General features: G+C 39.6%; 2 protein-coding genes across 3 annotated transcripts; both read left to right on the plus strand.

Annotated features, from left to right (window-relative positions):
- Window positions 1-432: 432 nt before the first annotated feature.
- On the plus strand, window positions 433-18,582 carry LOC135274891 (leucyl-cystinyl aminopeptidase-like). Of its 2 annotated transcripts, none has more exons than XM_064376183.1 (6): window positions 433-1,784; window positions 4,183-4,304; window positions 4,983-5,137; window positions 7,158-7,271; window positions 8,751-8,885; window positions 16,084-18,582. In XM_064376183.1, the coding sequence occupies exons 1-6, from the start codon at window positions 1,723-1,725 to the stop codon at window positions 16,375-16,377; spliced, it is 882 nt and encodes a 293-aa protein (XP_064232253.1). In that variant the 5' UTR covers window positions 433-1,722; the 3' UTR covers window positions 16,378-18,582. The 2 variants fall into 2 exon arrangements, with proteins under 2 accessions (XP_064232253.1, XP_064232254.1); XM_064376184.1 differs by lacking the exon at window positions 16,084-18,582 and adding an exon at window positions 11,861-15,710 and having other exon boundaries at window positions 446-1,784.
- LOC110568413 (putative UPF0607 protein ENSP00000381418) lies at window positions 16,487-18,582 on the plus strand. Its single transcript, XM_021671560.2, has 2 exons — window positions 16,487-16,606; window positions 17,486-18,582. The coding sequence occupies exons 1-2, from the start codon at window positions 16,487-16,489 to the stop codon at window positions 17,861-17,863; spliced, it is 498 nt and encodes a 165-aa protein (XP_021527235.2). The 3' UTR covers window positions 17,864-18,582.
- Window positions 18,583-24,577: the final 5,995 nt, after the last annotated feature.

Genomic DNA, 24,577 nt, shown 5'->3' on the forward strand with positions numbered 1-24,577 from the left:
GCTTTTGACTTGTGCCCATGTATATTTTTAAAAATATAATCGTTTTTTAAAAGATACCTCCCAAATAAATACATTAAATGCATTCAAATAATACCTTTACTATATGATAACTTGTTCTAAGCTTTGTTCTTAAATATGGAGTACAAATATTAATGTAGTGTGGTTCCTGATTTTGAGGAGCTTACATTCTTGTGGAATTATTTTATTTTTGTAAGACTTTTTTTTTTTTTTTTTTTTTTTTTTTGAGACGGAGTTTTGCTCTTGTTACCCAGGCTGGAGTGCAATGGCGCAATCTCGGCTCACTGCAACCTCCGCCTCCTGGTTTCAGGCAATTCTCCTGCCTCAGCCTCCTGAGTAGCTGGGATTACAGGCACGCGCCACCATGCCCAGCTAATTTTTTGTATTTTTAGTAGAGATGGGGTTTCACCATGTTGACCAGGATGGTCTTGATCTCTTGACCTCGTGATCCACCCGTCTCGGCCTCCCAAAGTGCTGGGATTACAGGCGTGAGCCACCACGCCCGGCCCGGAATTATTTTTTTTTAAAGATTATCGATATGAACATAGAAACTAGCATACTCTCCAAAAACCATGAGACTTTGAGAATTATAGGTCTAGTCCCACACCTTTTACTTCAATACATTTGATTTTCTACCTTTTTTTTTCCCCATTTTGGAGATGCCTCTATAAATCTACCTTATTTTGTTAAGACTACTGTATAGTATAGTATAATAGTGAAGTGAACAGTTCAGACAGCCACATTCGAATCCTGGCTCTTTATTCACTAGCTCTCTGATTCTTAAGGATATTACCAGTTTGTTTTAATATCTTTAGTTAAAAATCTAAAAGGTACATTCAAAACTCAAAACTTTTTTGAAATTAGCAGTAGTCTAAGATACATGGTGGTGTGAGCATATTGCAGCCATAGTGAGATTTTGAAAAGCTGGGAACTAACGGTATTTCTTGGATCCTAATTCTTTACTAAGGGCTTGAGTCCCTTATAGGAGGACTCTTTCCATTTCATATTTATTAACAATTATGAATTTGCAACACTTTCATGGAACTGTTGCCTAAAGCAGGGGTCCCAGACTTCTATGCCAAGGATCCATCCTAGGAACTGGGCTGTGCTGCAGGAGGTGAGCAATGGGCAAGCAAGCATTACCGCCTGAGCGCCTCCTCCTGTCAGATCAGGGTAGCATTAGATTCCCATAGGAGCATGAGCCCTTTTGTGAACTGCACATTTGAGGGATCTAGGCTGCACACTCCTTATGAGAATTTAATGCCTGATGATCTGAGATAGAACAATTTCATCCCAAAATCATCATCCCTTCATGCCCCTGCCTCCGTCACTCTCCCCTACACCCCTGTCTGTGAAAAATTGTCTTCCACAAAACCAGTCCCTGGTACCAAAAAGATTGGGAGCCACTGGCCTAAAGAGTAGAGGAACTGTATATTCCTATATCCAGGTTGACTGTGGATTATTATACATGTCCTGTTCAATGTTAAATACTGCATTGTTGTTAAAAGCCTAAAAAAAGAGGAACACGTATTTCATCATTTCTGTTCATTCTTCATTCCATAAATTTCCCCCTGCCTTCAGAAATGCCAGAATTACCTAGACAACTCTAGGCCAGTTGTGAAAGACATTGCCTGCTTTTGTTTGCCACTGCCTTCTTTTGTTTTTACTCTAGATAGGCATAACATGTAGAATCAGAATCTAGTCATGGTTACTCAGATGTGGACACCACATCTGACATTGAGCATTGAAGTAGAACCTTCACCAGTATCATCCATGTGAAGTTATAATTTTAATTTATTCATGTTTAGTCTGAAACATGACTACATGACTTTGTTCCAGATTTCCACTAAAAACATTTCTACCTCAACTATCTTCCACAAGCCTGGAACATTGTACTCAATTTATATCATTCTCCTAAAGCCATCTAATCAGTTATTCTGGGTAGACTTAACTGTTTTTATAGGGGAGAGGGGTAGAATTTCTGCTTTTCTGTGTGTCCAGTTATCTGTTGAGGAAGACTGGTGTTTTTTCAGAAAATTTAGTATTGAAGCTTCTAATATTTTCTGCCTTTATAAATCTTGCAGGTCATATTATTGTCCTTTTTGAGAGTGTGAAGTTTTGTTCTATTTTTGCTTTTGTTAAATAGGTTTTATTTTTATTAAATCATGAAACAAATAAGTTAAACTTAACAAATCTGTTACCATTCAATGTTACTTCACTTGAGTTACTTCACTTGGAATAATGGACTCCAGTTCCATCCAGGTTGATGCTATTGCCATTATTTCGTTCATTTCTATGACTGAGTCCTATTCCATGGTGTGTGTGTGTGTGTGTGTGTGTGTGTGTGTGTATCACAATTTCCTTATCCACTCATTGATTGATCGGCATTTGGGCTGGTACCATTTTGCAGTTGCAAATTGTGTTGCTATAAATGTGTGTGATGTATCTTTTCTGTATAATGACTTCTTTTCCTTTGAGTAAATACCCAGTAGTGGGATTGATTAATCAAATGATGGTTCTACTTTTAGTTCTTGAAGGAATCTGCACACCGTTTTTCATAGTGATTGTAATAGTTTACAATCCCACCAGCATCGTAAAGGTGTTCCTTTTTCACCACATCTATGTTACCATCTGTTATTTTTTTATTTTTTTATTGTGGCCATTCTTGCAGGAGTAAGGTGGTATGCATTGTGGTTTTGATTTGCATTTCCCTGATCATTAGTGATGTTCAGCATTTTAAAATATATTTGTTGTCTATTTGTATATCTTCTTTGGAGAATTGTCTATTCATGTCCTTAACCCACTTTCTGATGGGGTGTTTTTTTTCTTGCTGATTTGTTTGAGTTCCTTTTAGATTCTAGATATTAGCCTTTGCCGAATGTATAGATTGTGAAGATTTTCTCCCACTTTGTGGGTTGTCTGTTTACTCTGCTGATTATTGAATAGGGTGTCCTTTCCCCACTTTATGTTTTTGTTTGCCTTGAGAAATTGTTGACAGTTTTTACATCACTTAATGGGAAACTAAAATTGGAGTTAGACTTTACCAATGTGCTTTTTCCAAATCATGAATTGTTCAACAAGTTTTCATTTCCCACCTGTTGAGATATTCATTTTGATGTTTTTGTTTTCTGCTGTGTCTAATTTACATCCTACTTTCCCAGGTGAGTATCGAGGGCTTTTCAAAATCAATTAGAAAATAAAAGTATTGTTTTGTAAAACCCATTGCTTTGAACATGGCTGTTTAACACTTACCTTTTTATACCTACTGAACAAGATGTTTATAGTTTGTCGCATCATATATATTTAATGTATTCATTAGCCAAAAAAAAAAAGAGTGAGCAAGAATTGCAATTTAAATAGTAAGTATGATTCCATCTGCTTTCTCTCTTAGCATGTACCCTGGAGTGAATGGGCAGTGGGAGACATGAATCTGTTGTTCTCCAGTTGGTTTTAGTTACTGTGTTCAACTCGTATCACAAGTGTTTCTCTGTATAATATGTATATTTTTATAACCTGATCCCTAAAAACACACCAACAACTGAAAAAAAAACGTAAGCTATCCCAAGCACTGGAAGAAAAACTGGCTGTGCCATACTTACTGGAAGAGAATACGTTGGTCTCTAATTGTTTTTTTCCAGGATAATTTCAACAAATGTACAATTTATGCCTTACATCTTAACTTTAGAACTAACTTCATCATAAGATGTGACTCCTCAGTGTTAAGTGCCTGCTAGATGCCAGGTGCAGTGATAGGTCCTGAAATGATGAACATTTAGTTTTGTCCTTCAAATAACTCTCAATTTTTATACCTCATAAGTAAGGAAGGGCAACTACAGGTAATGGAAGAAGAGAAGAGTGTCATATAGTTACAGGCAAATACTTACAAATTGCTATAAGATGACCTAAAGTAGTTATTTTGAATGTTGCTAGCTTAAAAAAAGTCGAGGGGGAGGGAATCAGTAAGTTTTTTCAACATTTTATATGTATGGAAGGGAGTTGCTAAACTCTGTGGAGCCTAAAGTAACTATAAGCAAGTGTTTCTATCCAGAAAGATCTCATAAAATTCTATAGCATTTTCAGATATGCTAGTCTAGACAGTGCTACTTGAATATCATGCCATTTTAATTGTTCCTGTCCTTACATCGTGCATAATGTTTCCCTTTAGGTTTCTATATATGCTGTACCAGAAAAGGTTGGTCAAGTTCACCATGCCTTCGAAACAACTGTGAAGCTTCTCGAGTTTTTTCAAAACTACTTTGAAATTCAGTACCCACTTAAGAAATTGGGTAAGAATCAAATAGTGTCTCTGATTTTTGTTATAATTAGAACCTAGATTTATTTTGCGAATGTTTTTTAAAAGGAAGTTCTGCCCAAGTTGTTTGCAGATAAAACCAAAAAAACATTACTAATGCTTTAAAATTGTATTTGTTAAGATTATTTAGATTTCATGAATATATCCAAACTTGGAACTTCAAACACTTAAGTTTCTTGGGCTGTAAAAAAGTTTATAGAGCTGCATAAGTAGGAACTTGCTTAGGACTTAGTCTGCAATTTGACTAATTGTAACTTCCAAGAAATACCTGATTCAAATACTAAAAACTGAGTAATGGGTGCTCAGGAAAGCAAGAGCATTTCAGTACTGTAGCTAGTCCTAGACAGTAGAGTATTGGCCATGAACTTTGTCCTTCTTGTTCTGGGAAGCTGATTGATTTGTGAAGGAATTAGGCATCTCTTTCCTCACTAAGACACAGTGGTCCAGTGACTCTAAAAGGGTTTGAACAGGTCTTCCTCAGCTGACATGTGGGTAGGGAGCATGCAGATTTAGAATAAGGAAGATTCCATTTATTAGAAGCATAAGAAGAATTCATTGCTTTCACAATGATAAACCACTGAATAAAATATTTTGAGTAGAAAATGCCAAAAGATGAGGGAAAGTTGATCACTTAATTTCCTGTTATGTCTAGATTTGGTGGCTATTCCTGACTTCAGAGCAGCAGCAATGGAAAACTGGGGTTTGGTCACCCTTCAAGAGGAGATGCTTCTGTATGACAGTAACACTTCTTCAGTGGCGGATAGAAAACTGATGACTAAAATCATTGCTCATGAGGTGGCCCACCAGGTATTAGCAACCAGGGCTGTTACATGTCACACCTGGAGTTATTGTTAGCATTTAGATGCTAATAATTCTTCACCTTTTTTTTTTTTAAGTATTGCCTTTTTTAGTAATAGAAAAATGCTTTTTAAACACAAACAATTTTCCAATGAAAATGCTATCAGTTGTTGATGTGTGACTTTGCAGGTTAAAGGATTTTCACATCTGTCTTTCTTCATAACTTCTCTAGGGTAGGTATTAATCACATTTCACAGATGTAAAAACTGAGACTCAGTTTAAATAAATGGCCTGCCATAAGTCATATAGCTAATAAGTGGCAGCACTTGGTCCATGTAGAGCCACTATCTCTTCAAGATTTCTTTTTCCCCCTCAGTAATACACAGCTGCCTCGCCTCTGACAAATGGCCACTGCCCAGTATAACTTTGTGGGGAAGAATCCCTTTCTTTAAGTCGCACTCTTCTGACAACTCGAATGGTAGCTGTCAGGGCTGGATTTTTTATTCATCTCTTGCTGGAATGGGGTTCTCTGTTAATTTTTTTAATTTTGGAGAGGGGGTTTCTGAGAAAATGGCAAAGGTACTGTTTGTGTGATATGGAGAGAAAGATGATTATATGGGTACATAGCACCCCCATTCTTCCCTGATACCTTGTCTGTAGGTATCACCTCACCCTGGATGAGGTGATTAACTAGAATTGGATATGGTTTGGGTGATGTCATGACAGCAACAGGTTAGGAATAGGATGTATTCTAGTCAGCTTATTTCCTACTTCAAACACCATGTATGAATCTAGCCCTTGTGAAGACTTCATGACAAACTGGCATATGAAGCACATTCTTATTTGCTTTAAAAATAGGTCATATAGGTAAGTTGTCTTTTGGGGGATCTCCTCTATGTCTGTTATTTCTGAAGCCACCTGCCACCATTTGGGACTATTACTCTGTTATTTCCTCTTTAGGACTTATAAATCATCTTCCTCTGAAACAGGTTTGAAGATAATATCATAGAGAAATATGTTACTGTAATTCTCAGAGGTATTTTGTTTTATGCAGTAACCTCATCTTTTTACTGCTGATTTGAGATAAGCCTTAGGCCACACTGACCAAATTACATATCTTATAACTACTTTTTATTTCAAGGACTTTTTAGATACATTTTTTTAAAGGGACTCTACTGTTACTTTTTTCCTTCCTCTTTTCTTCTATCTCATAGAAGGAAATATTTAATATCTTTCTGACTTCATTTGTTTATATATATGCCATCTTTTTTTAAGAAACAAGATCTTATGCTGTCACCCAGGCTGGAGTGCAGTGGCATGATCATAGCTCACTGCAACTTTGAACTCTTGGGCTCAAGTGATCCTCCCACCTCAGCCTCTCAAGTAGCTAGGACCACAGGCATGCATCACCATGCCTGGCTTAATTTTTTTGTAGAGACAGAGTCTTGCTATGTTGTCCATGCTGGCTTGAACTCCTGGCCTTAAGAAATCCTTAAGGAATGTTACTTGAATTCTGGTTTGAATCATGCAAATACTGTCTTCAATTTGGGCAACTGAGGAGAAACAAAGTTATAGGCTTTCTGACTACAGAAACATCTCTCATATAGAGACTTTTTAGTTATTATGGATGGTAGTAGATATAATGGAAAATAATCTTACTAACTTGATATTAGAAAGTAGAAAAAGTCATTATCTAGGAAATCTCACTTTATGAGTTGGCCAAAAAAAGTTTTAATTTCCCTATATTCATGCTATATTCCATGTTTATTAAATTGATAAATATGCTAATAACCTTTCTTGCTTGTTTTCCCATTCAGTTAAGGTAAAATGTTAAAATTTCTATTTTATTTTTAAAGTAAATTTATACAACTTTTATAAGTTTTAAATTAATTTGAATACAGTTTAACTATAAGTGTATTTTTAAGATATTATAATCAAGTTATGGGTGACTAATATGACACTTCAGCCAATTATTTAAAAGAAATTCCTGAGGATATAAATATACTGTGGGTTGTTTTCTCTCCCTCAGTGGTTTGGCAATCTGGTGACAATGCGGTGGTGGAATGATCTATGGCTAAATGAAGGTTTTGCCACTTTCATGGAGTATTTCTCTTTGGAAAAAATATTCAAAGAGCTTTCTAGTGTAAGTACAGAGTATCTTTGGCCTACTATGAATGCTAGGAGGAAAAATAGTCAAATCACATTTTCATGTATTTTCTGTGCATCTGGAGTAATGAAAATGTTTCTAGGAAGGTATGCCAAGCTTGACCTTGGTTACTGATAGCTATACCTTTTGAGATTTGATAGTGAAAATTATGCTACTATTTATCGATGTGTTTCATTGAAAGCTGAACTTGTATAAGATTATTTCATATTTTTGTCACTAAGATGAACATTTCAAACTGTTTTGCAACATTTTCTTCTAAAGAGTTGTAGTTCTGCTTGCAGGAATTTAGATAAAGTTGCAAATTCCTTTTTGCAAAATTTAAAGTGTGTAAAAAGAGAAAAAAATTAAAACATTTTGTAGCATTACTGTTTCTTTACTATCACAATGTACATTCTTGTAATAATGGTATATAAGTTGTTACAAATAAATAATTTGCCCTTTTTAAGGTACAAACCACATTTTATGCCTTTTTCCAAAGATTAGAAATAGCATTTCAATACAGAGAGGTATAATAGTGTTGTCACTGTGGTATCAGACTCTCAGGAAATATTTCTAGTACTTAGGGATATTCAGACACACTAGCCCAGATATTATCAAGATAACTCAAACAGCAGGTGGGAAAGTGTAAAGATACCTTCCAACCTTGAATTTTTTTGACTTTCTATTAAACTTCCTGATATTAAACTTATGAACCAAGATGGCTTTTAAAACAGAAGTACTCTTAGAGCTTTTGATTTTAAATTTTTGATAGGGCTTGTTCAAAAATTTCAAATGGTAGGAGAAATCAACCGATGTTAATTGATGAATATCAAGTGGTAGCTAGAGTACTAAGAAAGATATTCTAAATCTGTGTATGCTACTTAATTAAGCAATGAGATACACAGTTTGACCACTTGGTGGTGCCCAGCATGTGCAAAAACGTCTAATACATGTTCTAGGGGAGCTCATCTGCTGACCTCTTAAAGAATTCTTTCTGTTGAAGAGTTATATTTTATTTAAAATGGACCTCAGTTAAGGGAAATATATATTTTCTCAATAGAAACGCTAGGCTATATATAAGAAATAAGCATAAGGACCAGTTTTTGTTCTTTCTCTTTTTAAATTTCAGGTTTCATTTAGAAAATATATATGCTAACCTTTTTAGAATATTCATCATGTGTACCCAGAGTTGGCATTTGTTTACTTTGGTAATAGATTCTTAATTTTTCATATGCTATTGTTTAGGAAATGCTAATTTTCATGTGGCCATGTTATAATTGTAATTTTAAATTTAAGGAATATTAATGAAGATCACAATCTTCCTACATTTTTGAAAGCTTATATTCTGAAGTTTAGTGACACATCATTTTTTTGCTAATGATCTTACATAATAATTAGTCTAATTCATGTAAATAATTACTATACTTTTGCGTTTGACACTATTCATGATACTCTAACCTTTTCATTTTTTTAAAGTACGAAGATTTCTTAGATGCTCGATTTAAAACCATGAAGAGAGATTCCTTAAATTCAACTCGTCTGTTATCACCACCATCTGTTCAGACTGCAGAACAAATTATTGGAATGTTTGATTCTTTTTACTATTTAAAGGTATTACTGTGAACAAAAAGGTAGTTGGAGTGGGTTTCAAATTTCATATGTGAGTAAGCTGCATGATTTAGATTATTTTAAAGATTAATTTTTTTTCAGGTATTAATGTTAAACTTTAAAATGTTTGCTTATATATATATATCTTAGTCTTAACTTTTTTGTGAGTTTTTACCTTTCTCTAATTCTCATTTAAGTTGTATGACTAGTATTCCAGACAATTAACCAGATCTTATAGCAATCCATCTTTTAAAGTCAGTTTACACTCCAGATTTACAGGTAGAGTATGTTTGAGGAAGGTCCTAAGCAAGCTTTTGGCTGTGTTACTCAGAAATGAGATATGCTCTCAAGTCAGGATTGCCAAAACAAGTAAGCAAAAAAGATTTTAAGAATTGAAGATTAGATTGCAGGATCTGAAACATACACTCTGGGTTTCAAAGTAAAGAAAAAGCAGAAAGTTAAACCCCATTCGAATCACCGTGGGTCAGAGAATGAAAGAATAGGAATAATAGTGTCATTCACATTTATATTGTGGGGAGGGATGAATGTTATGGCTGTCAGACTAGATAGAGAAGAAAATACATAAAATGTGTGAGATACAGTCTGTGCCATCAAGTAGTTGAAAGTTTAGGTGGTTGGTACTTGTGGAGGAATAAGAGGTAATATGTAGTGAGTGGGGCAGAGAATTTTTGCCTAGGATAACGAAGAGAAATTTGGGGGAGAAAAATGGGAATTGAGATGCTTTAAATAATTAAAATATACGTAAGGGGAATGGGGCGTATAGGGTAGTGCGGGAATGGGACGTATAGGGTAGTGCGGGAATGGGACGTATAGGGTAGTGCAGGAATGGAACAATGAGATCTGCAAAGAAAATGAAGTACTAATGGGCAAGTATGTTTTTTTCTGAGAGTCAGTGTTTGACTGCAGTGGAAGCCTCGTGAAGAGGGGAAGGAAAGTTGAGTGGGGCCCAGTTGTAGAAGGCTCTGGATACCATAAGGAATCCTCTTTTCCTGTGTAATGGGAAGCTTGAAAAGACTTTTGGACAGTGAAATAACTTGATTAAAGTTACTATTTAGGAAAAGTAAATTGGTTTCAGTTTATAAAGTAGATTTAAGTGGAGAGAAATATAAAGTCAGGAAATTGCTGCCAAAGTCTAGGCATGAAATGATAAAAGTTCGAAATGAGGAGTGCTAGTAAGGGTGGAAAGAAAACAATGGGTATAAAAAATACTGGGCAGGGAAAGAAATTATTAGTGACAGGGTAAGGCAGGTAAAGAAAGAGGCAGAAATGTTTTTCAGGTTCAAACCTGACTGACAGGAAGAATTACTGCACAGGTACTTTTAACAAACAAGAAAATCAGGAGTTCAGTTAGCTATATGAAATCTATTCCAATTAGAGCTACTGCTATGATTTTTGAAGCCCATAATGGACCTGTCAATACAGAAAATTTAAAACTTGAGGTTCTGTTATTATACCAAACTTAAACAGTGCAGTTATTTCAGCATTTGAAATCCTGCTTAAAATGCTCTAAGTTCAGTATATAATAACAAAACAGAGTCATAACAGAGTTCTGTCTCTGACCCCAGCCCTCTTATCCCAGAATTCAGTGTCTTCTGAACATGTAGTTTCCACATCATAGTCAATCCCTGTCAACATGGTAACTACGTGTATCAGAATTGGGAATTTGGAAAATATTCTATAAGAAAAGTAGGATACTAGATAACTTATCCAGTTATCCCTACTGGCGCTTACTTGGAGTATTGTGTGTAAGAAGGTAAGCGCCGGTAGGGAAATATGTTAGCAGACATATTCTGTTTGGTCTTTATAATCATCAAGCCTAATTCTGATGCAGGTTGCCTTGTAAGAATTCATTCATTTAGCAAATCTTACAAGTACTAACCGTGTACCAGGCATTGTTCTAGGTGCTGGGTTATATCAGGGAAGAAGATGGACCATCTCTTTTTTGAAGCTGTCATTTCAGGAGTCAAAGGTAGAGACAGCCAGTATACAAATGAATGAATAAATAGGTATTGTGTTAAGTAATAAGTGCTAACATGAAAATAAAATATGATAAGGGAAATGAGAATGACAAAGGAATATAATATAAAATATATTTATAATATAATATGGTTGAGAAGTTTTCCTGTATGGTGACATTTGAACACCGCCTAAGGCGGTGTTGTTTTGACTAGTCTTGGGTGCTGGGGTTGTATATTATTCTTTCAAGTGTGTATAAATATTGTGCCACGTTTTTCTACTTCATTTTATACTTGTTTCCTTCTATAGATGTATATATACTTAATGAAAATTGAGGTTCAGAGTATGACACATTTCCTCTTCTCCCTTTTCCTTATTGCCTTTTTAGGCAATAGCTAATAGAGTAGTTTGTTTTGTTTTAGGGTGTGGGAGAGAGTGGAGTAGGTACTTAATGTATATAAATATACTTGCTACTACATCGTATTACTAATTTAATTCACACTGTGTCCTTCTTGTGGACGTGAAAGTACTAGTGAAATGTGGTGATCTTGATGTATAACAGTTTCCCATTTTCCTCATCCCTGTTGACCACTGGGCAGTAGCTAACAGAGTAGTTGTCAAATGGAGTATTTGAGGTGAGGGGGAGGGACGGGGAAGGTAGGAAAATGCACTTACGTTTTTACTACTCATTGTATTAATTCGTAGGGTGCCCAGACTGAAAGGTACGTAATGAACCACGGGATTCCAAATGTATAACAATCTCCTCTTTCCCTTTCCCTTACTGCCCATGTGGGCAATACTTAGAGTAGTTTGGGTTTATTGAAGATATTTTTCTAGGAGAGAGAAAGTGGTTTCAGAGTAAGAGTATACGCTTTTAAAATGTATACGAATGTTTTTGCTACTTTTTTGTCACTACCTTTCTTACCTTGTCCTTTCCATGGATGGATGAGGAAAATTGAGGTTCAGCCTGTAACAACTCTCCTCTTTTCCCCTTCCCTTAGATTGCCTGTGTGGGCAGTGTCTGAGAGAATAGTTGATTAGCTTCAGGGATTCTTCTGTGAGTATTGGGGTATATACTTTTGTATATGTATGTACACATTTTTACTTCTTCATTATAGTGTTTCATTGGGTACCTGGTCCTTCACTTGGACATGTAGGTTCCTAAAGAGCCATGGAGTTATGGATGTATAACAATCTCTTCTCCCTTAACTCTTTTTATGTATATGGGTAATAATTTTAAAGTAGCTTGAATTTTTTGAAGTTTTGACGGGTGGGAGGGGTCTAAGGGCAGAATATATACTCTTAAAAATGTATATATACTTTTCATTACTATATTGTATTAGTTCATGCTGTATCCAGTCCACTGCTTGGACTTACAGGTACCTAATTAAACGTGGAGGTCCGGATGTATGAAAATCTCCTCTTTTCCCCTTTCCTTATTGCCTGTGTGGGCAATAATTATAGAGTAGTATAGATGGTTTTTCTTTTTCACTCCATCTCCCTGTCTCCAGGAGGGTGGGTGTGTACTTTTCGAAATGTATATAAATGTTCTCGCTCCTTTTTCCAGTTGCTTCATTGTGTACCTAGGCCTTGCCATGATTGCTTAGGTACGTAATGAAAATTGAGGTTCATTCTATGAAAAATCTCCCCTTCTCCCCTTCCCTTATTGCCTGTCTGGGCAATGGCTAGTAGAGTAGTTGTTTAAGGGTTTGTGTTTTTTGTTTGTTTTTTTTGTTTTTGATGGGGGGAGGTGGGGGATTTCTGGGTTTGTCTTTGTCTTTTGTTTAAATGTGTATACAAGTTTGCTAGTATTTGTTGTTGTTCTTTCACTCTCAAGCCAGTTGTAGGAATCAAATGTAATGAGGGACCCAGACCCAGGATTGTGGTAAATATTCTTTTCCTTCCTCAGAGCCTGTGTACACAAACAATAGTATATGAGCACTGCAGGGCTTTGGTTTTGGCTTTTTGCTTTTGAGGGTGTTAATGAGGAGTGGGATTGTGAGAGGAAAAGGCAAGATACATAATTTTTTTAAATGTGTATAAATGTTTTGCCACTTTTTTGTGTTAACTTTATTTTGAATCTTGTCCTCTGCATGACTGCTTAGGTAGAAATAAAGTTGAGATTGGCTCTATGAAAAATCTCCCATACTCCCCATCCCTCATTGCCTAGTGGGCAATGGTAGAGTAGATGTTTGGTTTCTTTTGGGAGGTGTCGGTGTGGTGTGTGTTTTTGTGTGTGTATACACACACACACACACACAAGAACACACATTTATGTGTATATACATTTTATATACTATATATGTATACACACACACACACAAGTATTTTAATATATATAAATATTTGCTAAATGCTGTGTGTTATATAACGTGATGCCAGTCCTCTGCTGGGACATGTATGTACATAATGAAACGTGGAGGTCCAGACGTATGATAGCTCTCCTCTGTTTCCCTTCCCTTGTTGCCTGCAGGGGCAATCATTTCATATCTTGGGTTTTTTTATTGTTTAATTTTTATTTTTTTGCAGGGAGGGGTTCTTTGGGTGGGTAGTGGTTAGGGGAAAAGGACAGTGTCTATACTTTTTAAAGATGTATATAAATGTTTTCATGTTACTGGTTTTGTACCTAGTCCTTTGTGTGGATATATAGGTACCTAGTGAAAATCGAGGATCAGTGTATGACAAATCTCCCATCCTCCCCTTTCCTTATTGCCTGTTTCGGCAATAGCAAATAGAATAGTTGTGTGTCGTTTACTTACTTGTCTGTTTTGTAGAGATTTTCTGTTTTTCTTAGGGAAATATTCTTAATAAGTATAAATATGTTTTCATATCTTTATTTTGTTTTGTTGTCTTTTGCATGGCTATGTAGGGACATAATGAAAGTTGAGTTTCATAATATGACAGCTCACTTCTTCCTCTCCTACATATTCCTCACTTAGCAGTAGTTAGTATGGTTGTTTTGTGGTTATTTTATTTTATTCTCTAGGATCTATTCCATTAAGGATGCAAACATAGAGATGAACATACATAATTTGCTGCTTTTTTCCTTCATTATTTTCCTTTAACACTTAGTCCTTTGCAGGGGTCTGACTGTACCTAACAAAAATAAAGACCTACTAAATCCCTGCCATCTGGCTGGAAGGTGTAGCAGTGTAGTGATGTAGCTAATGGCAGCAGGTGTGCAGCAGATAAGATGGGAAAGACACTTGGATATGGTTGAGCTGTGCAAACTAATTAGATCCAGCATTTCTTATATTGATTCAGATTGAATGAGATAGCGAAAAGGGACCTGTGCTTTTGTAAATTCTAGAAAGGCAAGAGGACAGTACTGAATAAAGGTGTGTTTAAACTTCATTGCTGATGTATCTCTTAGTAACTAGTAAACCGGTGAAGCTGATAAGCCAATGAAAGTCCTGTCTAAAACTCATTTGCAAACCCTTAAGAGTAGCTTCTTTTTGAGGCCTGGAATTCTGATTCATCTATAGAAGTTTATTATGATTCCATCAATAACATAGCTTGCGTACCTAGTAGAAATTGTTTCTTGGAATGAACCTTTTGAGTTATCGACGTGGCTCCGATGAATAACAACATGAGCCCTAAAACTAATCCAAAAGGAATTTTCTCTTTCAACCCCCACATCTGGCAAGACAAGCTGGCCCTTTCCTACCAGAGTTCTTTGTGTGGCTGCATCTTTCTCCTCTGTTCTCCATTGTATGCTTTCCATTTTGAGTTTCGTGCCTACACAGTTAGATGTCTTCTTCACTGGAATTCACAAATTGTATTTTGGTGCATATCGTGTATCCAGACCTGTATGTTCGCTTTAAGCATTCTTATATCACCGTGTCTCTTTATCTACCATATGGTAAATGTTAAAACTCCGCATTTGTCTGCATCAAAGAAAATGCATGTGCACACATTCTCCCTCCCTCCCTCTCTGCTTTCCTCCCTCCCTTCAAGCCTCTTAACATTGTTTGTTTTCTCCTTTATGATTCTTCTACTCCATGCTGAAGATTTGCCATATTACTATTTTGGTAACATTGAGTGATAGAACTCCTAGAAAATTTCCAAAGCACTGTTATAGACTGTATATCAAACTCTCAGGTTCTAGTGTTGAAAAATTAGCCTATACTTTGTTATTACTTATACCTGCTGCTGTAGGAAAAAAAAATGTTTATTCATGACACATTTAAATTTGATCATAAGTGAAAGAAAAAAGGGAACCTTTTTGGAGTTAGTCATGGTAGTCATTAGTGATATTTCTGAACAGTTCTTAATTTAAAATACTTCAGAGGAAGTAAAGGTGATGGCTTAGCTGGAGGAAATGCTCCAGAAGTTTCAACTGTATAAACCATCAGTACAATAATACTCTGCGTATGTATGTGTATGTAAAATGAGAATTACGGCATAATTGGAGCATTTGCATTAATCAACAAACTCACATTGAGACAAAACTTAGTCTTACAGCGGTCTTGATGAAAGCCAAGTGTTCCATGTTGCTGTGAAGAACAGTCTCTTTCAAATACTTTGGAAAGTAGCTACTTGGAAACTTGTAAAGGTATTACACTTTTATATTTAAACCCCTATAGAGATCTTCAATTCCTTGAGTCTGAGCTTGTGGGTGGAATTCTAAATTTGTATTATAATCTGTCTTTTGGGAAAGATTTTGAAAATATGTATCTATAATATTGTATATGCAAATTGTGTTGTTTCACTTGTAAAGGGAAAAGGCTTATTTTTCTTTATATTTCTGATAACCTGTTTTGCATATGACCAGCACTGACTAAAAGGCATGTTTAACTGCAAACACTGTTGCTTTTTTGTGAAATGAAAATAAAAGTATTTAAATACAAATATTGTGTGGCCTTTTTGGATTTATATATGTATATATATAAAGTGCTATTTCTTCTTGGGTTATGGCCTCTACCTGGGCAGTTCCTGTATTCATTGTCTTTTGTGGTTAGTTTTGTGTTTCACCAGTATCCAGTATCTTTGACTCCACTTGTAGGTGCCCTTACTGGGCTCCTGTGCACTGCCCCACACCCTGCTCTGTCACCAGCCCCATTGTGATGGCATAAGAGCCCAGCTGCCCAGTGCCCCACCCGGACACAGACTAGTGGGTGACTCAGGACTACCCTCTCCATTTCTGACCATTGTATTGGTCTGTGCACAACTTCCCAAACATGGGGAATTTTTTGAGTAAATTTCTTTATTGGTTCCAACGCAGGCCCCAGCAGCAGTGGCAACTGCAAGGGTCACCTCCGGTCTATCCAGACACTCTGGCTGTCCAGGTTCAGCCCGCAGTTTCTGCACGTGCGCCAGCCTCACAAGGGTCACCTCCTCTGTATGCAGACTCTTCATGTGGCCAGGTTCAGCCCGCAGTTCCTGCACGTGCGCCGGCCTCACAAGGGTCACCTCCTCTGTATGCAGACTCTTCAGCCGGCCAGGACCACCCTGCAGTTCCTGCGCGTGCACCACCCCGGGGAGCGCTATACTTTCATCAATTTTTTTTGACCCCTGAGCCTGGCCTTCAGCTCTGTCTTGCAGTCAGTTGCAACATCCTGAGATCAAGTGACGAACGACGGGACCCTCCTCCTCTTGTCTTGAGGCACCCCACGAGGAAGACACCCATGCTGTCTCCACACCACTTTGCAGACAGCAGAAGCACCGTGGGGATCACTCCTGTAAAAGACGGAGTCCCAAATACAGAGCTGAGGGTAGAGGAGGAGCCGATGGACATCGACGATCAGGTAGAGACCCAGGGGCAGGAGGAGGAGAAAGGGGGCCCCTGTAGCAGTGGGGGAGCAGCATCTATCTCGAGGCCCCTGGAGACTCAGGGAAACCTTGCTTCTGTCGACTGCAGTCCCAGGGCCTTAAAGGGAAATGCCCATAGCAGGAGCCTGACAGAAATGAACAGGACTGACAAGGCCCAGGTGCCTGTGAGTTCCCACTCCAAGGGCCATGGAGTGCCCAGCGCACACAGCCCTGCAGGAGGCGTCCTTCCCTTTGGGAAGCCTGACCCAGTGTGGGGATCACTCCAGCATAGAGACCCCTAAGTGTCTCCGCCATAATGGAGCTTGAGCCCAGACACATTTCTCCCTCCCTGGAAGCAGTCGAGCTGAGGGAAAGAAGGAACTGAAAGGAGTTTGATTTTGCAAAAGTCTATTTCTAGTTCACTGACCTAATATTATGGCTGGGTGAAGCCTGTGTGGTTTTATTAGACATTGTGTTTCTTGAAGTTTTTGTACTGGGCTAGTTTTATCACTTTGTTTACCAGGTATTCACTGAAGCTTGCGATTATTCGCATGCCATTTGAAATTGTTGTCCTCAAGATTTATCGCTTGCTTTGACAGTCGTAAAATGTTATCTTATTCCTGTAAGTAGAAAAGGTCATCTGTTTGTTTTATGATTTTTTGGATCAATCTTTACGTACTAGTTTTATCTTGATCCCCAGGCTTGCAATGTTCTATTCCCCTTTGTTGTAATGATTTGACGTCAGCCATTGTGGGCTGAAAAGTATATAATGAGACCCTGTGCATGAAATAAACTGCTGACTGGGGCATTGCCTCATCAGTCCTCCAGACCCCATCTTTCTGACATTCTTTTCTTCTGCACACTCTCTCTTCCAGGAATTGGGGCCCAGTTCCATCCTAAGAGGCCCCAACAACCCAGCTCCAGCAGTGCTCCCTGGCCCAGTTCCTGGCTGTTCCCACTGGCAGAAAGACCACCTCAGCAACACCTCTGATACCACAATGGAGTGGGAGGACACCCAGCCCAAGGATGCTGCAGCTCCTGCAGTAGGCAGCTGTTCCCTACCCCCAGCTGGCAGCCACAGTCTTCGACTGGTCCCTCCCCAGGAATGGAGGTGGGAGAGAGACGTGGGGCCCCTACCCGCTAAACGTCCCCGCAAATCCCTGGAACGATTCAGAGGCACCACAGGTGGATGTAGAGGACCAAGATCCAGAAGACTTAAAAATCGGCGACATGGAAGAAACTACAATATGTGATAAACTGCAGTGCCAGCCAGCCTGCCCCAATGTCTCCCCACCCTGCCCCGATGTCTCCCCACCCTGCCCCAACCCATCTACATGTCACAAATCCCAGCTCCAAACAATATAAACATGTGTCTAAATCCTAGACAATTTTTAGTTCTCTATTCTTTCTGAAAAATATTTGGCTTACTGTTTTTAGTTTAAAATAGTATCTGAGGGTCATTACTGTAATTAATTAAGATTATTTTTTGGATAATCAAAATATGCTTGAAAAGTAATAGAGTGTTTTTTTTCATTTTAGAAAATAAATGCAAGGCTAACCTTTAATTTTCTTAGCTGTCATGGTAAATCAAAATTAACTACAGCTTAAATTTGTATTGGTAGTCAATAGTAGGTGATCACTCAACAATCTGTATTTGAAGTAGACCAAATTTCAGTTTAATCATGTAATAGTAATTTTTTTTTATGTTTTTGATGTCTTCTCAAAAATCTATCCACTGTTTACTATTGATGCCCCAAAGACCACTGTGATGTTGAGTTTTATGTGTTAACTTGACTGGGCCAGGGTATGCCCAGATATCTGGTTATACATTATTTCTGGGTATGTTTGTGAGGGTGTCTCCAGGAGAGATTAGCTTTGAATTGGTAAACTGGTTAAAGCAAATTTTCCTCTCTGATGTGGCTGGGCATCTTCCAACCCACTGAGGACCTGAATAAAACAAAGCTGAATTTTCTCTCTCTGTGTGTAAGCGTTCCGTTTTCTCCACAACCTCACCAGCAGAGAGATCTATATACTTAAGCTGAGCTCAGGGGGCTGAGACTGAGAGAAATTTACAGAGTTGTTCCAGGGGCTGGAGACAAAGACACGAACTAACAGACAAAACTAAGTAAAACATATAGCGTATAAGGTAATGACAAATGCCTTGGAGCAAAATAAAGCAAGGAAGACGGATAGAAGTGAGGGGCTTTTCATTTTAAATAGGGAAGTAGAAGAAGTCTGTGATACATTCATGTTCAGAAAAAAGTATCTTCATGAGACCTGCTTTAGAACTGCATTAGAAAGCTGTGTAGTCAAGGATAAACTCTTCATGTACTAACCATCAGCCATCCTGAAATGACAAACCATTTAAGGAACCACCACTCTGTGAACTGGCTTGCAGTGGAGAGTAAGGGAGGAGAAGCAGGTCAACAGCAGAGAGAGGTTAGTTCAGCCTTGCACCTGCTGAGTGGATGGCTCCCCAGCAATGAGATGAGACCAGGGGAGCTTTTAGGGGCCTTTGTTGGATGAAGGGAGATAGAAGTTCATGCCTGTTGTTCTGACCTAGTTATCAAAGGGTCCATCTCTCAATCTCTAGAGTGTCTGAGTTGGGACGTCAGAGTGGTGGTCACTCTTGAGATACCACCTGGAGTATTAGGGCCTGTGAGCAGGGCCTTACAAAGGAGAAAGAACTCTCTGGAAGGAAATGGACAGGGCTGCAGAACAAATTCTCTTTTCCAAATGAAGATCAGCCCTTGGCGACTGTCCCGGTGCCCAGGGAAAGCAAAGGAACACATGCCTGAGAACAGCCCAGTGTCTGGCCTGGAGAACACGTATTTCCACGCCATTTAAACGGGCAGTTGCTGAATTCATCACTGTGTTTCAACAATAGGGACTTAGCTAATTAAGTGGTTATAGCCATTCCCTGATGGAATCATATTTGTCTTTGCAATGCAGAAAACATGCGCTAATGTGTTGAAGTAGGGCGGCGGCTCCTCCTCACAGAAACCTTCCCCAAACCCCTACCCCAGGAAGGTTTCCATTCTCTTCCCTTCCCGCCGGCCCGGGCTGGTTTGGGGCTCCAGCCTGAGCTCCTCCACCGCGACGCGCACGTGGCTGGCACCAGCGCGCCCCCGTGCGGCCGCCTGCGAGAGGCTCACTCTCCGCGGAGGTGAAATCTGGTTTTAATTCAATTCGATTAAGTTCAGGGGCTGAGAGGGAAGCCTGGTCCTGGGCCCTGCAGGGACTATAAACAAGAACTTTTAGACTGGTGGGGTGGGGACGGGGGCACGTGGAGACAGATAAATACAAACATGGGGTTAAGAGTTAACGATTGGAGCCAGACTGTCTAAGTTACTCCCGTGGCCACTTGTAGGGACCTGGATGTCTTTGGGCGAGTCGTTAAACTTCTAAACGACGGCAGTGTGGACCTCCCCGGGATGCTGCCAGCCTCGGCGAGACAATGGTCGGAGTTGTCGGGGCCGCACACAGGGTCGGGAGCATAGAACATGCTCAAAAAGTGTTCCTTATTAATTTGCATTATTATTATAATCACCAGTGGTCCTTGTAGGACATTTAAAAGATTCCAGAACACACTCTCCCTTCCGTTTCTCCATCCCTTATTACTAATATTAAACTTAACGTCTTTGTAAAAGGACGAGGGAGAGACGAAAAAGGATATTAACACATATGTCCACAAATAAATGATCTTCAGCTGCTTCTGCACGTTTCCCCTTTAACCTAACCCAGACCCAGGAGGAATTGAGGGTACATGACGCCATATAATTCACATTTAAGCTCATCATATATAAAACAAATCAATAATTACTACGCTCTTTCTGTAGTTTCCCAGCAGTGTGGATGTAAAATAGGCTGGCCTCACGTCAATACCAGCCACTTCACTAAAGCATCTGGGGAAAATATAACTTGTTATTACAAAGCGGGGCACAGAAGTGTAAATAAGTAAACAAATGGTAATTTAATCTCAGCATAAAGTCTATCCGTATAGAGCAGGGTTTCTCCACGTTGACATCGACATTTTGGACTAGATAATTCTCTGTTGTGGTGGGGGTTGGTCTGTGCACAGTAAGATACTAGCATTTCTGGCCTCTACCCACCGTATGTCAGTAACGATGCCACCCCTACCTGCCCCCTCCCCCCCCCGCCCCCCGCCCCGCTGACCCCGCAGTTGTGATAACACCAAATGTCTCCAGACCTCGACAGATGTCTCCTGGGGGCAGCATTGCCCCAGTGAGAACCTCTAATATAGCGTGTGGTTTCTTTGTGTGAGCCCGTCTAGTTACAGCCAACAAAACGAAGCGTCCAGCTAGCATAATTCGAAGACAGCGGTTCCGGAATGGTATGCGGGCCTCTCCTCCCACAAAAACAGGCCGGGCTATGATGTGGGAAAGGTCCCAAGGACCCCTACTGAGCTGGAATTTGGAGCAAAGGAAGGGGGAATTGAAAGTTGTTCCCAGGATCCACAGTTCGGCTGCCTGTAGGAATCCCAGGACAGTCCTTGGAATCTTTTTAGAACATGGTTAGTTTAGTAGTAAAAGACGCCAATTTTACTCACCGTAAAGGGGTCATTATAATATTAAATGAAAATTAATTTTGTTTAAGTACCACAAAATCTCACCATCCTTGCAAACTGTAGCTTTTATATTCTGCAGATTTCTTGTGGGTCTTATAGATCAGGGGTCTATAGCTGCTAAACTACAGCTCATGGGCCCAATCTGACCACCTATTTTTATAAATAAAGCTTTATTAGCACACAACCTCATCCATCCATCTACATTCTCACTGTGGCTGCTTTCATTCCGCTGTTGCAGATTTGTGGCAGAGCCTAGAACATTTACCGTCTAGCCCTTTACTGAAAACGTTTGCCCACTGTTATATGCAAACATTGTCCACAAAACTTCAATTGTCTTATGCTCTTTTGATACGACACACAATGAATTTTGTATCATCTGTAAGCAGTAGATTACAGGCTTTCCTGCTGACGAAATTCCTTCACAGCGCTACCCTCACCTGATCAGAGAAATGACTGCAGAAGGGAGGTAGTACTATTTTTCTCAAGGATCAGAAGAGCTCATTAAGGCAAAGAAGGGTGGCATGGCTGGCCCAAAGTCACGGTCAGCAAAAATCTGAGCTGAGACTCATAACCTTGTCCCTTGTTCCATCATCACACCTCGTGGATTTCTGCCTGTTCTGAGCTGTGAGTTTGTCACATGGATGCTGTGATATGCAGATTCTCTTACAGTTACTTTTTTCCTAAACATTCAGCCCCCTTAGTAACCAGTACAGATAAAAGACACACTTTTGGTCTGATTGTTTGTTTATATTCCCAGGATGGTGGCCTCATTTAGAAATTTCCCCAAACCAACGTAACTTGCTTATTATTCTCTCCTAGTAAATCTAGACAGATACAGAACTTGCCCATTGTTTTGTACATATGAACACCAAGTAAGTCACACCAACCCAGAAGGAATAAACCATGCTGGTAACATCTAACAGTTGGATGGGATATATAGGATTTTCACGGCAGATTTGCTGGTGAAGTTATTTGTTTTTGCCCTGGGGAAAAATTAACAAAAGTTGGGATATTAGATATTTAGGCCAGCATTAAAGTGTTGTGTGGGGGAAAAAAGAAAACAAACTTGATTCTGTGGCTGAATTTGAGAAACACTGTTTTAATAAAAAATAAAAAGGTTTCTGCTGTGGAACTTTTCAGAGCCTTTAACACATTAATATGCTTGTAAATTTCCAAGGGGGCCAAGGTGTCCAGCACTTTGCATCTTCTCTTGATTCAGGTGGACATCCTCGTTTCCAGAAATATCCATTAGGGTCATTCCCTGGATATCTCTGAGGGTCTGTACAATGCTCCCCGCGCAGTGCAGCCCTATCTACATGGGGCATCCTGGGTACTCCTTAAGGTAAGTGTCAAACAGGGGCCATCATTATCCCGACTTCATAGATGGAGAGTCAGGCTCAGGCTCCCCAGCAACCTGGGATGGTTCCAGGATTCAGCTACAGGCTGTCTGCCCCCAGCCTGTATTCCCAGCTACTGTGGCACCCCACTGCTTGGCTGGATCTCCCTTGATAATCAAATTGATTAGTCCCTCCAGCTTCATAAAGGAGCCTGGAGGTAAAAATGGGTTAATTTTCTCATTGCAATTCTCAGTGTCTTGACGGAGAGACTGACCTTTTTTGTGGGCTTTGGTTTTGGAACACAGCTTGAATTGACTAGCATATAGCAATTGTCTTTCTGACCACAGCAGCGCCTGATAATGAAGTCAGCTCAGGCTGGTGGCCCTGGCTCTTTGTTGTAAACCTTGAGTTGACCCGGCATGGACTCACAGGAATGGAGGTGCCACTGAAGCCTGTCTTATCTTATGCTGCACCCAATCTTTCAGTGGACTGGATCTGGCCCCCAGGGGAATGCCCTCATATATTTATTAGTTAGGACTCTTGATTGCAAGTATTAGAAACTCAACTCAAACTCAGATGAAGCTGGAAACCATCGTTCTCAGCAAACTAACACAGGAACAGAAAACCAAACACCACATGCTCTCACTCAAAAGTGGAAGTTGAACGGTGAGAATGCATGGACACAGGGAGGGGAACATCACAGGCTGGGGCTTGTCAGGGGGTGGGGGGATAGCTGCTCAGCTGGGCTCAGGCACAACCAGAACCGGGACATAGGATGTTCTGGAACTGTTTCTGCCTTAGTTCTCGGCTTTCCTCTATAAGCAGTTTTATTTTCTTTTACTGTAGACTGCCTCTTCTGAGGTAGGATACATGGTGACATGGTCTGAGATTTTTAATGCCATCTTTTCAGCCACCAGAGTGTAACTGGCTTGCATGTTGTTTGATCTCAAAACCAAACCACAGGGAAGGGGCCCACTGGCACAGCTGGGTCAGATGACCACATGGGATCCACCAGCTATGACTAGAGTAGGGGAAAGTAGCCATGGGAGAGAGGAAGTTTCTAGAACAGCAGACAGTTCCACCTATTCACTGAAGCAAGTAACAGCCAGATGGGTCAGTCAGTTAAATCCTTTTTTTTTTGAGATGGAGTCACGCTCTATCTCCCTGGCTGTAGTACAGTGGGGTGATCTCGGGTCATTGAAATCTCTGCCTCTCGGGTTCAAGCGATTCTCCTGCCTCAGCCTCCCGAGTAGCTGGGACTACAGGTGCACACCTCCATGCCCGGCTAATTTTTGTATTTTTAGTAGAGACGGGGTTTCACCATTTTGGCCAGGCTGGTCTCGAACTCCTGACCTCAGGTGATCCGCCCGCCTCGGCCACCCAAAGTGCTGGGATTACAGGTGTGAACCACAGCGCTCAGCCTAGTCAATTAAATTCGAACCCTGGTTTTTACTTTATCTATGAAAGTTTACCATTTAGGATAAAAAATTCCTGTTTCACTGAAGTTAAAAATTGTCTTTCTCATTAAAAGGTACAGTAAAAGGATGTGGTTAAATGGGGTATTTAAGTATATAATAGTATCACCTCCGAGAACTCTTGTGAGGATTAAATGCCATAATACAGGAAAAGTGCCCAGCACACAGTAAGCGCTCGATCCATGCTGGCTGTTGTTACCATAAACAAAGAGAATCCTTCAGAAGGCATTCATGAAAAGCCATTCACAAGCATATCCTTTCTCCTGAGTTTCCTGGGGGTGGAAGTTTGCAGTGAGGCCAGCCTCAGTGATAGCCGGTGAGAGTCGGGTGTCTAGTTGGGGTACAGGTCTTCTTACCGTGTGCGCTTCTCTGGGGAACGGACCACAAAAGTGAAGCCTCAGCGGTGTCCTCCGCCAGATCAGATTCTCTGCCCATCCTCTAAAGCCTCCACCCCACACTGACATTAAAATGAATTTGTTTCCTGAGACAACCTAATTTCCTCCGAAGAGGTCTAATTTTCCCAGGAAGTGGTTCATTTCATCCAAACCCAAAATGATTTCAGCTGTC

The sequence above is a fragment of the Aotus nancymaae genome, unplaced genomic scaffold (genome assembly GCF_030222135.1).
Source record: "Aotus nancymaae isolate 86718 unplaced genomic scaffold, 86718_ANA_hifiasm-v0.15.2.pri h1tg000014l, whole genome shotgun sequence".
Taxonomy (NCBI): Eukaryota; Metazoa; Chordata; class Mammalia; order Primates; family Aotidae; genus Aotus; species Aotus nancymaae.